At 53.6% G+C, this 13,435-nt stretch overlaps 1 protein-coding gene across 5 annotated transcripts in view; it reads right to left on the bottom strand.

Annotated features, from left to right (window-relative positions):
• Positions 1 to 13,435, bottom strand: part of GTF2IRD1 (GTF2I repeat domain containing 1) — a 98,277-nt gene that overhangs the window by 4,570 nt on the left and 80,272 nt on the right. For 3 of the 5 annotated variants that reach the window (XM_064523439.1, XM_064523440.1, XM_064523442.1), the window contains 3 exons: positions 12,642 to 12,670; positions 5,798 to 5,845; positions 1,574 to 1,651 (listed from right to left, as the gene is read on the bottom strand). In XM_064523439.1, the coding sequence (XP_064379509.1) occupies positions 1,574 to 1,651; positions 5,798 to 5,845; positions 12,642 to 12,670 (155 nt within the window). The remainder of the gene's footprint in view (positions 1 to 1,573; positions 1,652 to 5,797; positions 5,846 to 12,641; positions 12,671 to 13,435) is intronic. The other 2 variants (XM_064523441.1, XM_064523443.1) reach the window with 1 other exon arrangement.

Genomic DNA, 13,435 nt, shown 5'->3' with positions numbered 1-13,435 from the left:
AGGACCCGAACTCTCAGAGCTGCATTTTGACCTTAAACACCCAGCGCACGTGAGCACAGCCCCTAGCGACTTCGGCGCAGTTACCTCCCCTTCGCACTTCTGCAGCTGGGGCATGACTCAAGTCCTGTGCCTCAGTCTCTTAACACGCGATAAACACATTATACAGATAGATTATGAGCAATAAATAGAGAGTGGGACAGTGATTATTTAGCAAACAGCTGTTGATTTTTCAGCTGGAAGGCTTCCAGCAGCAGCCAGATTGCATGTGCGTGCGCACATAGGGGGAGCGGGGCTCTCCCATGGCTGCTGCTGGGAGAGCACACCCTTTCCATCACGCCCCGTCTTTCTCAGCAGACACAAGCGCTCAAAACAAGAGCCTGCCTGCTCCCCTCCCTGGCCCCCAGCTCCTTATGCTTCACTTCTTTTTTTTATTTGGTTTTTCTCTGCAGCTGTTGCAAGCCAACGTGCTGTGTCAGAGCTCTGTTACTCCACGTGCAACCTCAGTCCAAGGTTTGCTCTCCATTAGGACAAGCCCAAGGCTGTGCAAGCAGGTGCAGAGGGGCAGCTGGGAAGAGCCTACACAGCCTGGTCACTGGGACGTGTTGCGTGCAGCATTAAGCCAGGGTGATGGCACAAGGCATGTTTCCCTATGCTTTTACAAGCCATGGATGTAATAAAAAGTTCTCATAGGAAAACTGTGCTTATCAGAAGCTAAGAACAGCACAGCCTGACTTGAATGTTTTGAAGCCCAACAGCAGAAGGAGACCATTGCCGAGTTAGGAGGGCTAGTTACACCAGAAGTCACGAGGCACTTCTTCTCCAACTGCATCTAGAATAAAAACCTAAGCTTGGGCTAGGCAATGCTGTGTGCAATGCCAGGACTTGTATGGAAACGCAGGCTCCTCTGAAATGCAGGGCGATTGCTGCCAAGACAGACTGGCTGGGGTGTCCAACTGGGACAAGCCAAGCTCAGGAGATGACATCAACAACATTTCACCAACAACTGGTGAGGAAGGATGTTCCTTTTGACTAGGCACACAGAGAGCCTGAGAACTGCATTTCCAAATCTTCTTCAGTGTCTTGACCTGCTTTTCTGCTGCACCTCCAGCAGACACCAATGCCCCATCTCTGCACGCACCGCGCTGGGCTTTATGCTGCTCTGCAGCCAAGAGGCAGAGCGGGTGGGAGAAGCTGCCTGCCAGGAGCTCGGCGCACAGCCGGCATGTTCAGTGCACACACTGCTGCTTGCACTGGCTCAGGGCGTGTTAAAAATGCATTCGAGGTTGACACCAGACTGAACAAATCCTATTCTTTGGATGCATTTTTCCTTCCTCCCTCCCTTCTTCAAGGAGGAGATGTCAACGAGAAGGTCACGGTCCCAACTGTCAGCACTAGATGTGGGAACATCCCTAGGGACAAGCTGCAACGTGAAGCAGTGAGAAGATACCTGTGCTGCAGCAGGCTGCTGTGAGCTTGTCCTATAAATAGAGGCCTTCGATGTAATTAATTTTAACTACGGCTGCTGTCAGCAAAAACAAACTCTCTTTGCTATGTGTGCAGAGGGGAAACTCACCGTATTTTTCATTGAAAAGCTCTTTCACTTGTTCCCGGAGAATCACCTTCTCTCCAAGCCTATTTGCATCATCCTCATCTGCAAAGCAATAAGGGGCAAGGAGTAAAACAGCCTGCTTCATTTTGACCCCTGCAAGACCCACCCCACTGCCGTACACAAGAACGCACTGCCGCACGTCAAGGCCCTCCTCTGCCCCGGTGCAACGCGGGGACTCCTCGGACGCGGCCGTTCTTTGCTTGCACCTTGTGTCACCTTTCAGAGCTGTGCAACGTGGCTATAAAATGCTGCCAGATCTGCATTTGCCACGCACTTACACAGTTGATAGCATTTTACATCCACTTTGCGGTGCTGTAAATGACTGCAAAATACGCAAAGCAACAGAGACTCAGGCCCTTAGTGCCACAAATGCTCCCACAAGTGATATCAAGGAATGAGATAGCAGTTTTATAGCTAGGCTCCTAAGTACAGTATTGTTTTATAATATGCCATATAATCAGCTTGGCTTTACTAGCTTTTTTAATTATCCTCATCATGCCAAACAGTTTCTTCTCTATTCTCTCATTTTAAACGATGTGATTGTGTCAGTAGACTTCTCCCCAGCTATTCAGCATCCTCGGGGAGGCGCCGGGAAAAAATGACTGCATCGATACCTGCCCCCTTTAAAGCTTTTCCACCCCACAGATAGAAAGGACCAACTGGAATAATCTTTTCCGTCTCTCCTTGCGGTTCACCTATACAGCTCTGAGATACACAGCCACATCTAGCATCCAAGGTGTGCCGGCACGCGCAGGCCTCTGTGCAGCGCCAGACGGGAGCTCCCGCTGCGAGGAAGCAGAGGCCGGTGAACTGGGACGTGCATCTGTCAAGATTACACGGGCTTTTAATTTGGCTACTTATTTACGGTCTGCTCAGCGGAGAGCGCAGCCCAGCAGCGCCGCAGCAAACCTCGCTGCACCCACGGCAAGCATTTTGGGGGCTGCTCTGGACCCACGGCAAGCATTTTGGGGGTTGCCCTTCCTCCCTACTTACGCCTGCGTCCTTGGCGCAGCTGCAGAAGCAGTGCTGGCCCGGCAGTCGTGCTGCCGGCGGTGCAATAAGCTTTTTGCACCGGACCGCGGGCGTTGGGGTAAGCTGGGCTGGTGGCAGGGGACGGCCGCCCTGCAGCGGGACGGGCGAGCGGAGCCGCAGCACGCCGCAGCCCTGTGCCCCCCGGGCGGCTGCCGAGCCCGAGCCCAAGCCCAAGCCCCGCGACGGCACCGCTGCCCAGGCCGCTCGGAGAGGCTGCGGGGTCTCCGGCCACCGTGCCGAAAAGGCAGAAAGCCGGGTGCCTCCCTGCTGCGGGGCGGCTTTCCAGGTTGCTCCCAAAGCAGAGGCAAGATCAGTCCTTCCAAATCCCTCAATTTTGGTGCTGCACGAAACGTGAGCTTAATAACAACAGCAATAATGCTAACAACAATAATAGACATGATTTAAATTTTTTTGCCTTGCCTTTATGCTGCCCTACACTACATCTTTAAGGTCACTGAACAACCACACGGCTTGAAATCTTGTTTTAAATACAAGCTGACAACCTTGCACGAGCCCCTGCCTCCCGGAGCTGGGCTTCCGAGCAGGACGCTAACGCCACCGGCCTCGCGACACGAATCCCGCGGTTCGGCAGCGCCGCGGCTCGCGCTCCTGGAAAGAAGGGGGTTATCCCTACGGCAGGGTACGGCCTCCCGAAAGCTGCTTCTCTGAGCAGCTGTGCCTGGAAAATAGTAGTTTGGTAAGTCCACGTGCAACTAGGAGAAAGGGAGACGTTTCTGTGAAGGAACCTCAAGGCCAAGTAGCACTTCAAATTCAGAAACTGCAGCAAAGGAGCTTGAAAGGGAGCTAGCGAAAAACCAAATAGAATAGAATAAAATAAAGTAAAATAAAAGTCCCTGCGGAGCTCTGATTTCAAGAAAGAAGCAAGACTCTCCTCTCCGCCGCCCGCGTATGGGTGCCGTTCCCGGGGCTGCAGCGGGCCCGGGGCACCCGGCCGGCCCCCGCGGGCTCCCTCTGCGACCTCCGCGTCACTTATGCTCAGCTCCTTGCACGTGTATGTACAGCCGTATGGATGTATAGATGGTAGCAGACAAAGAAAGAAACGGCAGAATGAAGCATTTCCACTTGCTTGATTTCGCAGTGGTTCCATTTCCCTGAGACTGAAAAACGCCAGAGCTCTTTCCCTGCCGCTAATGCTCCGGGCGACCCAGCTGAATTTCTTCCCTGCCTTGCCTCCGTCCTCAGACATCTTTGGGCGAGAGAGATCTTGCGCTATCGTTTTAGACCTTTGACACTGTACAACGGTTGATGGAAGGAGGCCCCCGGCACCCCTTGGATGTGCCAAGTCCCTGCCGTAAAGCGGGGTGATGCACGCTCTCGGGTTCGGATCTGTGCTGTCAGCTTTTCTTTTTTTGTTGTTTTTAAATTAGAATAAAATACGGTAGCCAGTTTGCTGAGTTTCTCCAATCCTGCTTGCCTGGACTGGGACCCCCGTTCCCTCCGTAGACACTTATATGGAAGCGATCATGTTTTTAAAGCACCATTTGCTGGTTTTCAGTAGGGCTTGTCGGAGCTCAACGTTTCTTTTAGAAATGCCAAGTCCTACTCAGTGGGCATTAAAAAATGTAGCTTAGGTGTCTTATTAGGATCCAAAATGTAACCTATTTTTCTAGTCACTTTAAGAAAACCCAACAAAACCACATCCAACGTGTTCCACTGGTAAATAACATCTCTGTTGGCGATGTCTCTTCATGCCCCATGCAGAGACCTGGTCTCCACGGTGAAACCTTAGCATGGCCAAACGGAGAGAGCACCTGCGACCCGGGTCTCCCGCGGCCGAGCCGAGCAGCCACCAGTCCTGGCCGCCCACTGTGGGTGCTGCTTGGAAAGGGGGCGAGGGCTCAGGGTCCGCTTCTTGGCCATGCACATCTGTCCATGGGTCCCTACCAACGCGTTAACCCCTTGCCTTGCTCCCGTTAGAGACCAGGGAGAGGCAGCTCAGAAAATCTTGCCTGTTACAGTTTTCTCAGCAGATCAATACATCTTTCATCTCACGCTTAACTTCGTGACTTATGCTTACACCTGCACTAAGCGCGGCCACAAACGTACCAGGCAATGGCTTGGCTACTACCAACGTCAGCAACGCCAGGGGCAATCGTAACCCCGCGGCACAGGGGCGAGCAGAAGTGGCTGGCAGTCTTCCCGACGCTCCAAATAACCATCCGCCACCGTCCGCGAGGCTTGGGCGCCCACGCTTCACAACTTCCCGTCAACTGAATAACCATCGCCCGACGCACCTTACAGCGGCAGCGGCTCAGATTCTGACACCCTCGTCCGCAAGCCGGCAAGTCTCCTTCAGGCACCGACCGCACTCGTTTCAGAGGAACACGCAGCCGAGCTGGGCAATCGGCATGCTCGAGGGTGTCAGAATTTGGCCCTGAATCGCAAGAGGATAAATACGCATCTCCTCTCGTCTTCCAGCGTCTTGTCAGAGCGCGATTCAATTACACCAGTGTGAATCTGGAATAAACCCGCTAACTGTAATGAGCCTATTCCACAGCGACACTGCTTTAAATACAATTAGAATTAGCCTGACATATGCATGTTTGCTACGTGCAACTATAAACTCGGAGGAGCATGCAATTAACATCCAGACACGGGGCCAGGAACACAGCTGACAGGAATAAGCCCAGCTCTGCCGAAGCCAGCTGCACTGATATACCTTGCCGTGCAAGATCTGCAAAGCAGGCGAGCTCTTCCTTACTCCTGTAAATTATTATATACGTTAAATGCATGGAGCCTGCCCTTCCGTGCACCAGCTCCGGCCCACCGTGTGCATTAAAGCAAAGAATCCCCCAAAGTGCTTGCTGTGAATTGCAGATGGACTTTTTAATAAATTCATTGCTTGGACACGCGGAGGAGCCAAGCGTAACTTGTCAGGGCAGTTTGTCTAGAGCGGAGCTGGCCCCGACGCTGGGGCCTGCAGCACCAGGGGCTCAGAAACACATGGGGGATTAGCAAGAACAGCCACTGTTAAACACATCCTGCATCGTTCAGTTCTTGGTATCACTGGGAAACAGAGCAGGGAGGAAAAAATACCTGGAATCGGGGCCTTTTAAGATATTTTCATTCCCACATTAAAACACAAGCGCATTTCTTGTCTGCTACCATCTACGATGCATCAGCTGAGCTACGTACCATTCAAGGCAGCATACGCTTTTTCCAATGACGTTATCCGTCTAGGGGCTACAGCACGAGTTAAAAGAAGAAAAAAAAAGGAGAGAAAGAAAAAGAGAGCAATGAGTGCTACAGCTTGGTTTTCTTGTTCACAAACAAAAGCAAAACCCAGGATGACCCTGTTCTTAACCGCTTAAAATTGCTCCGCTCCCAAGGCCATTTGGCATCAAGATCAGTTGTCCCACTGATTTTTGCTGAGCTATTTTTGCTGCTTGTCCGCGCACCAGCCCCGCGGGCACCCCGCACGCCCACCCCGCCGTCCTGGCAATTTACGGCCGGGCAGGGAGAGGTGGGCGGCAGCGAGGGCTGGAAGGCACCGAGCACGTGTCACCCCGTCCCGTCCCGTCCCCCGCGGTCACTCGGGGGCCAGGGCTCACCCACGCTCCGGACAAACCCGCTGCGGGTGCTCGGGGGAACCATGTGCCCCCCAGCCCAGCACCTGAATCGCACCCCAAGAGCAAAGAGAGAGCTCCCATCCTGGATGCGACATCCAGAGCAAAGCCTCCAATGGGAGGTTGCAAAAAAGAAAAAAGAGAAGCAAATTCACGGGTTAAAGTGGATGAGGAGTAACCAGGGTGACTGTGTCAGTTCTGCAGCAACGGGGAGGAAAACGGAGAAAAAGGGACCCCTGCGGAGATGCTGGCTCCAGCCACCGGCTACAAAACGACGAGGGATATCAAAAGGAAACGGATTTCCTGGGGAAAACCAACAAGCTTAAGAGAACCAGCCATCACAGCAAACAAGATAAAACAGCTCTGCCCAACGCACACGTTTCCATAAGCTTGTGCCTAGCCATTCGACGGGGAATCTTAGTTCAGTAGCATCAAATCGAACAGAAAAGCCTGGTTTTGGGGCCAGGCAGCTGCAATCAGACATTTCAGTGCAGAAACAACTCAGCTCGGACCCGTGGCGAGCCGCGCCGGCCACAGCACAAACGAGGACGGATCGACCGGGAAAACGCGAAACGCCGACGCTGCGGGGTACAGCAAGGAGCAGCGGGGCGGCCGGGCGCTGTGCGGCCCAGCCCTGCACGCAGCCGGCTTCTCAGGAGCCTGAACCAAACGGTTTGGAAGGGGCGGGGGTGGCGCTTCGTTTGGCGGAAAGGCGCTCGGACAAAGGCGTTTTTGTCACTTCACCTGAAAATTTCAAGGTGCCTCTATTAAAGCAAGCTGATTAAGAAAGATAATTGAATTTTTTGTCCTGGTAACCCACATGTGCTGCACCTTAAGCCTGGGAGTCATCTCACCAAAGTGGCTGCAGATGCTCCTGGCAGCCAGGGAGAGCGTGTGCGCAGGCAGAAGCACGGTCCCACCACCACCATCACATGTGGGCAGGAGCAGGGTCCCACCACTGCCATGTGTGCGCAGGAGCACGGTCCCACCACTGCCATGCACGTGGACAGGAGCATGGTCCCACCGCTGGCACGTGTGCGGGCAGGAGCACGGTCCTACCACCACCATGTATGTGGGCTGGAGCACGGTCCTACCACCACCATGTATGTGGGCAGGCATATGGTCCCACTGCCACCACATGCATGGGCAGAGCCATGGTCCCACCACCACGTGCAGGCAGAAGCACAGTCCCACCACCACCACGTGTGTGGGCAGGAGCACGGTCCCACCACCATGCGCATGGGCAGGAGCATGGTCCCACCACCACGTGTGCAGGCAGGAGCACGGTCCCACCACTGCACGCAACGGCAGTGTGAGAGAAAAGGGGCTTTCGGGGTTCTCCGAAGGACACGGAGTCGGGAAGAGCAAAGGGACTCCGGTGCCTGGGACCGGCTGGCCCCGTGGCGCTACCCTCCGACGCGGGCGAAGAGGCGGCACGGGCACGCGAAAGTGAGAAGCAGCAGCAAAGGCGCAGAAAAGGGTGATGGGAATGGCAGAGGACGAGGGCTAGGTGCTTAAAAAAAGGCTTTGGAGTCACACCACTATTTACACTCGCTGTTCGATTTTCCACCTTCGGACCAAAACCAGTAATCGATCACCTTAGCATCACCCCGGATAAAAGGAACGCAGATAAGAAGCAGCAATAATCCGACTGCCCTCGCACGGGTTAAGCATCGGGACGGAGGGAGGGAGGGAGGAAGGAAGCGCGGGGGTCTGTGCTCCACACAGCAAACAGGCGAAGGGACGAAGCCCGCTCCGCTCGGGTCGCCGTCGCATCAAGTGCTTTTCCCTTTCCATTTGGAGTTTCGAATGTGAGGCACGGCTCATCAAAGTCTTGCTGAGGATTGTGCTCTTGTGATTAAAAAAAAAAAAAAAAGGATGCCTGGATGTGTGGTTTTTTAATTAAAGAACACTGCCTGCCCTACTTTATTAATTGGAGTACGGGAAATAATCTATCAGTGCGGTAGGGAGTTTGGGGAATAGGACAGATGGAGCCGATGTACATTTTCAAATCAAAGCACATAAAAATTAACATACAGAAAGATTTTTTTTTTTTGCTAAATTACTTACGCTTGATATTTTTTTCAAAGGCTCAAATTAAGCCTGTTTTGTATCTCCGCGCCTCGGGAAAGAAGAAAAGAAAGGAAAGTGTGCATTTACGGTGCTGGAATTTCAACCCTGCTCTCCTACCGCTGTTACGACGCTGAAAGCTCGTGTCGTTTTAAAAAGCATTTTGAAGGTCTTTTGCGCAGAGCCGATAGCATTGGCAGAGAGAAGAAAAAATGGAAAACAAAATGAAAATCTCTAAAGGCCAAGGGGGTTGTGCTCGCTCGGAGGGCTTTGCCCAGAGCGCCGGGGCCCTCCGTCCCCAGTGCCGGTGCCACCACTCTGCCCGGGACTCTGTACGCCACAGCTCCTAAATCTACTTTGTTTTCTCCAGAAATGGCCTCACTCTCAAAAACACCTTCTTCTGAAGGCAGAAAATACAGGCTACGCACATGAACGCTCCCTCCAGTCGTCTCGGAGCTGATAGGATTGGAGTCTCACCCACGCGATTGCGACCCATTAGGGGAGAGATATCATCTTGACAGCAAAATTACAGATAATCGCGAGGAAAAGAAGGCGAGGCGCTCAAGATTGCATTGCAATCCTGTTATCCGCCGCTGCAGCGTTTAAAAAATTGCTGCCCCAAAAGAGGCAGCGAAGGAGCCCGGCTCTGCGCAGTCCTGCAGCTATTTGCACTGCGCCCGGGAGCCAAGCCACGGCAAGGCGGCCCAACGCGGTTACAGCGAACAAACTCAGCAGTTTAACTTCCAGGCAACTACTATCCCCCAAAGTGGTTTTAAAAAATACATACATATGAAATTTTCCTTCTCCTTTACAATATGTATTATTCCCGCCATTTCTAGCTAAGCTGAACCCCAAAGGTGTAACTTCGGGTACATCTATAAAGAAGCCTCCTGGACTTTCCAGCTCTTACCGGCTTTGGCAAGCTGTCTGGGGAGTAAATGTTGCTTTTATTTTACCATTCTTTTGAAAAATAAAATGATTCCCATCGATTTTCTTTTAATGCCAAGGATGCACTTCTGTTGGGCTTGATTTTATATAACAGGGTTTTAATACAAGAGATGGAGGTAAAAAGAGCATGACAACTTCCCTTATATTTTGATTTTTTATGGTCTACGGCTATTTTGAAATTAGTAATTTTGTTGAGGCAGATGAAAAGCGATCAAAGCAAAAGCGATATATGTACCACTGTGTTGCTACCCTCAACTCAGGTGTAATAGGATGGTACAGCGGCAGAGAGGTTAATTGCTGTCAACGGGGTTTTAGGGGGGAAGATAAAAAATAACCTTTTTATTGAAGACACATTCCAGTGGTAGTCTCGTTATTATAAAATAATTTCAAGTTCTTGAATCGCCTCCTAAGATTTAGCAAAAATATGAATAGTCTATAACAAATTGAGATGTCGGGTAAGAAAAAAAATCACTCGTCTGTAACCGTTCTTACTCAAAATGTGCTGCCTACACCTAGGAACTGTGAGGAAGGGACATAAAGCTGGTGCGAGGGAAAGAAAAAAAAGCTCTCCGTAGAAAATAAAATTAATTTCCTCTACATCTCTTTTTATCATATTGCGTTTCCAACTGAGCTGGCAGGTTGAAATATTTGCCTTCTGATGCGCTCCTTGTTAATGGCATGATTTGTGTCAGATCAGTGTCCCTTAATGTAATTATACAGATTACTGCAGAGGAACGGAAAGACAAGACATGGCTGGAGGATCAGATACATCCTTGGGTTACTCCAAAAGTATATCCCTGTAATTCCATGGAAAACTGGAGCTCTGCAACACTTGCACTTTACCGCAGTCTCATTAGAGATCCAGCCGATGTGAACTGTCTGGGAACATGGCGCTCTGGAACCAAAAGCATCAAGTTTAATCCAAAGCCTGAGGAGGTCTCTGGGGACCTCTCCAGGGACTAGGCTGGGCAATAAATCGCGTTCCACAGGATCAACCCATAGACCATGCCCTGGACTGAATTTCTCAGACAGATCATCTTCTGTCAGAGCTGTCTCTGGAGTCTAACACCTCTTTTTCAGATCCCAATAACAGTATATAAATGTTTTCCTGTCTGCCGTATTTTTCTTCCCTAAATTGTGCCATCTCCATGGAGGCTGGCCAAGGAAATGGAAAGCCATCAATACAGAAGACAACATTTTTTGCACCCATCTGTACTCCTCCAACAGTTGTAATTACACACATTTAGAACAGAGACAGGCTTTTAACCACATTTCTAACAGCAAGCTATCTTTTCTGGGGAGTCGGGAAGCAGGAGACTGAGTTATTGCAATGGTGCACGGGCAAGGAGAAGTTCCCTGCAAGGCCATTTCCGCAGTTTGGCTTCTGAAGCCTGGCGCGAGTTTTGCTCAGCTTGTCGAGGTAAAATCTGAGGATGGGGTCAAAGTTGGGGCGACCAGAAAAATGGGGCCACAAGTCCCATTGCACCAAGGGAAGGCACCAGCGCGGGAGCACTGCAAAGGGCAAGGCTGACCCGGGGGGAAGACAACTCCTTGTTTCCTTTTCTGGAGATGTTCAAAACCCACCTGGACGCGATCCTGTGCAACGCGCTCTAGGTGATCCTGCCTTGAGCAGGGGGGTTGGACTAGATGGTCTCCAGAGGTCCCTTCCAACCTCACTTCTGTGATTGTGTGAACTCCTGGGACAAGCTGAAATAAGCTGAGTTGGGAACTTCACATCCCAGGGCACAGGGACTGTAATTCATTTACAGGTTGAAATGGGGAAAGCAGTAAATTCAGAGAGGCAGAGGTCAAAGGGGTGACTGGACGAGTCAGGATCAGCGAAGATAACTTGCATGTTCCCAAAAATGGAGCAGAGGATTCCCACGAAGCTTCAGAGGAGCTTCAGCTCCACACGCACCAGCGCCCCTTCTCCCTCTCCGAGCACAAGTTCAGCAGCCGCCCTGCTGCCCTTCAATACACCTTCACCGACTCTACGGAGCTGGGAAAAAAGAGCCCTGGAAACACTCGGTTCACGTGACGCTTCAGCGCGACCCACCAGCAGGACCCGTCTCCGGCCAGCGCCTCGTGCCCGCGGCTCCGCGCTCCCCCGCTTCTCCCACCGCAGCAGAGGGACGAAGGGGACAAGTCCCGCGAGAAAAATCCAGGAGACAGCGAGGAGCGCCAGAGACCCGCTGCCGAAGCCGCGCCAACCGGCGAGCCCAGCGAAAGCCCTGCCGTATGGACAGATTTTGGGGCACCGTATAGCGAGGCCGCCTTCCACGCTAACCCTCCCAGGAGAGAGGGGCAAGCGCCAGCCTCGGAGGAGCCTTGTCTTGCTCGGCACGAGCAGTCCCAACGCTCCCAACAGGCACCGGGGAGCCCAGTCTTGAGCCCACTGCGGCCCGGCTGGCTTCGACGGCGCGATACCCAGCCACGATGCGAGAGCGGCAGCGACGGGGGCCCACGGTGGGAAATGCTGCCGGAATAAGGGAGCAGCGGACGGGACAGCGATGGGGATCCCGATCCCCCGGGCTTCAAGAGAGGTTCGAGGCCTCTCACACACCTTCCACTGGGCATTTGTACAGCGTGAGCAGGGAAATGCAGGCAGCAGCTTCAAGTCTTAGTGGTCAGTGCTTTCTTTTTTCCGCCTAATGCCTGCATTTGAGTTTTTCCACCCAGTTTTAAAGCCCAGCAAGAAACAGCTCACCGAAAGCAGAGCGGGAGAACCGAGCTCTTTGCTACACGGCCGACATCCCCTCCGGGCGCGCCAAACCTGCCCCTGGGTCCCCAGCACCCGATCCAGCCACGTCCCGCGCCCACCCGGGGCGGCAGAGGAGAAACAGAGACTTACAGAGCCCACCCAGGACCCCGCTCCCAGCGCCTCCTCCCCGCCCCTCACCCCCACGTTTCACGCCGCTCTCCCGGGCACGGGACGCTCGTAAATCGGAGGGGGCTTTCGCCTTCACTTCGCCGCCCAGCGCTTCCCGCGGCTTGATAAACAGCCCTGCCGCACACGCAAGCAACCCGCTGCTTTTTATAACGCAGCTCCGCCGCTTAATCAAGCGGCAACGCTCATCGCCGCCCCCGGCCCGCCGACGAACCTCCCTCTCCAGCGAATCTGCCAGCTAATTGCAACAGATATTTATTTTTAAGAGCGTGCACTCTCTTAAATGCAGAACACTGATTCCTGCCCTACACCAGCTCTTGAAAAATGCAAGGCAACAGCAACAGGGGAAACCTCGAGTGCCCCGAACGCGCGAACCGGGGAGCACGGAGAGGTGCGGTGAGGGCCGCTTCCCCCCAGCTGAAGAAGGGAGCACACCACGCGAATCCTGCGACTCCCTCACCACCAATAAACACTGAATCGGTGCGTTGCTTAGGCAAAAAACGCTTACCGGGTTTGGGGATGAGTCCTTGAAAAGGCCTGTAAAAAATAAGGAAAAGGGAAGATTTAAAATGAAGCGCCAGGAAGGGGACGCGTCCGGACTGAGCACCCTCCCGGGCGGCGGGGGCTGCACCAGGCCCTGCTCCGCGCTTCGGGCCAAGGTCCCCCCGGATCCGTGGGGCCCTGTGGGGCGGCGCTCCGGCAGCCCCGCCGGCTCACTCCCCACACCGGGGAGCACGTATGTAATTTGTAAGAAGTCGGGCCCAGCCGAAATAGTGATGGATTTGTACTTAAAGCGTCTTGTTCCCACCCCCAGCTCTGGCAGCGACCTGCTTGGATCATCCCACGCAAGCACCTTCCCGCCCGTCTCCCCTCCCCGCTGGTGTCCGCCCGGCTTGGCTGCAAACCCTCCGGGACGGCGACCGCCTCTCCTCCGCTGCGAGCGGGGTCTCCGAGCTCGGGGCATCTCAGCACTGCTCAGGCAAGCAACGCTTTTCTTTTTCCAATCTCGAGCCTCTCACACAAGAGGCCAGGATTTCTCTGCTGCCCTTTACAGCCGAGGAGACGGGGTGCCGTTTCCCGCAGCAGGACCCCCCGGACCCCACGTGCCTCATCACGCCAGTGTTGCGTTTTCCTCCTCCAACCCACCTCCCGGGGGGCTGTGGACCCGCCGTGCCGCTCTCGGCGCCTTCCCGGGCCCCGCGCTGCTGCCGCCTCCTCTGCACCCACCTCCGCCCCGGGCAGCGGTGCGGCCCACGGGCAAAAAGCAGGAGGACCCTCTAGTTTGCAGTTCACTCCTTTCCG

The sequence above is a fragment of the Dromaius novaehollandiae genome, chromosome 19, assembly GCF_036370855.1.
Source record: "Dromaius novaehollandiae isolate bDroNov1 chromosome 19, bDroNov1.hap1, whole genome shotgun sequence".
In the NCBI taxonomy this organism is placed as follows: Eukaryota; Metazoa; Chordata; class Aves; order Casuariiformes; family Dromaiidae; genus Dromaius; species Dromaius novaehollandiae.
Note: the sequence above shows the minus strand (reverse complement) of the source record. Positions and strands in the feature narration are given on the sequence as shown.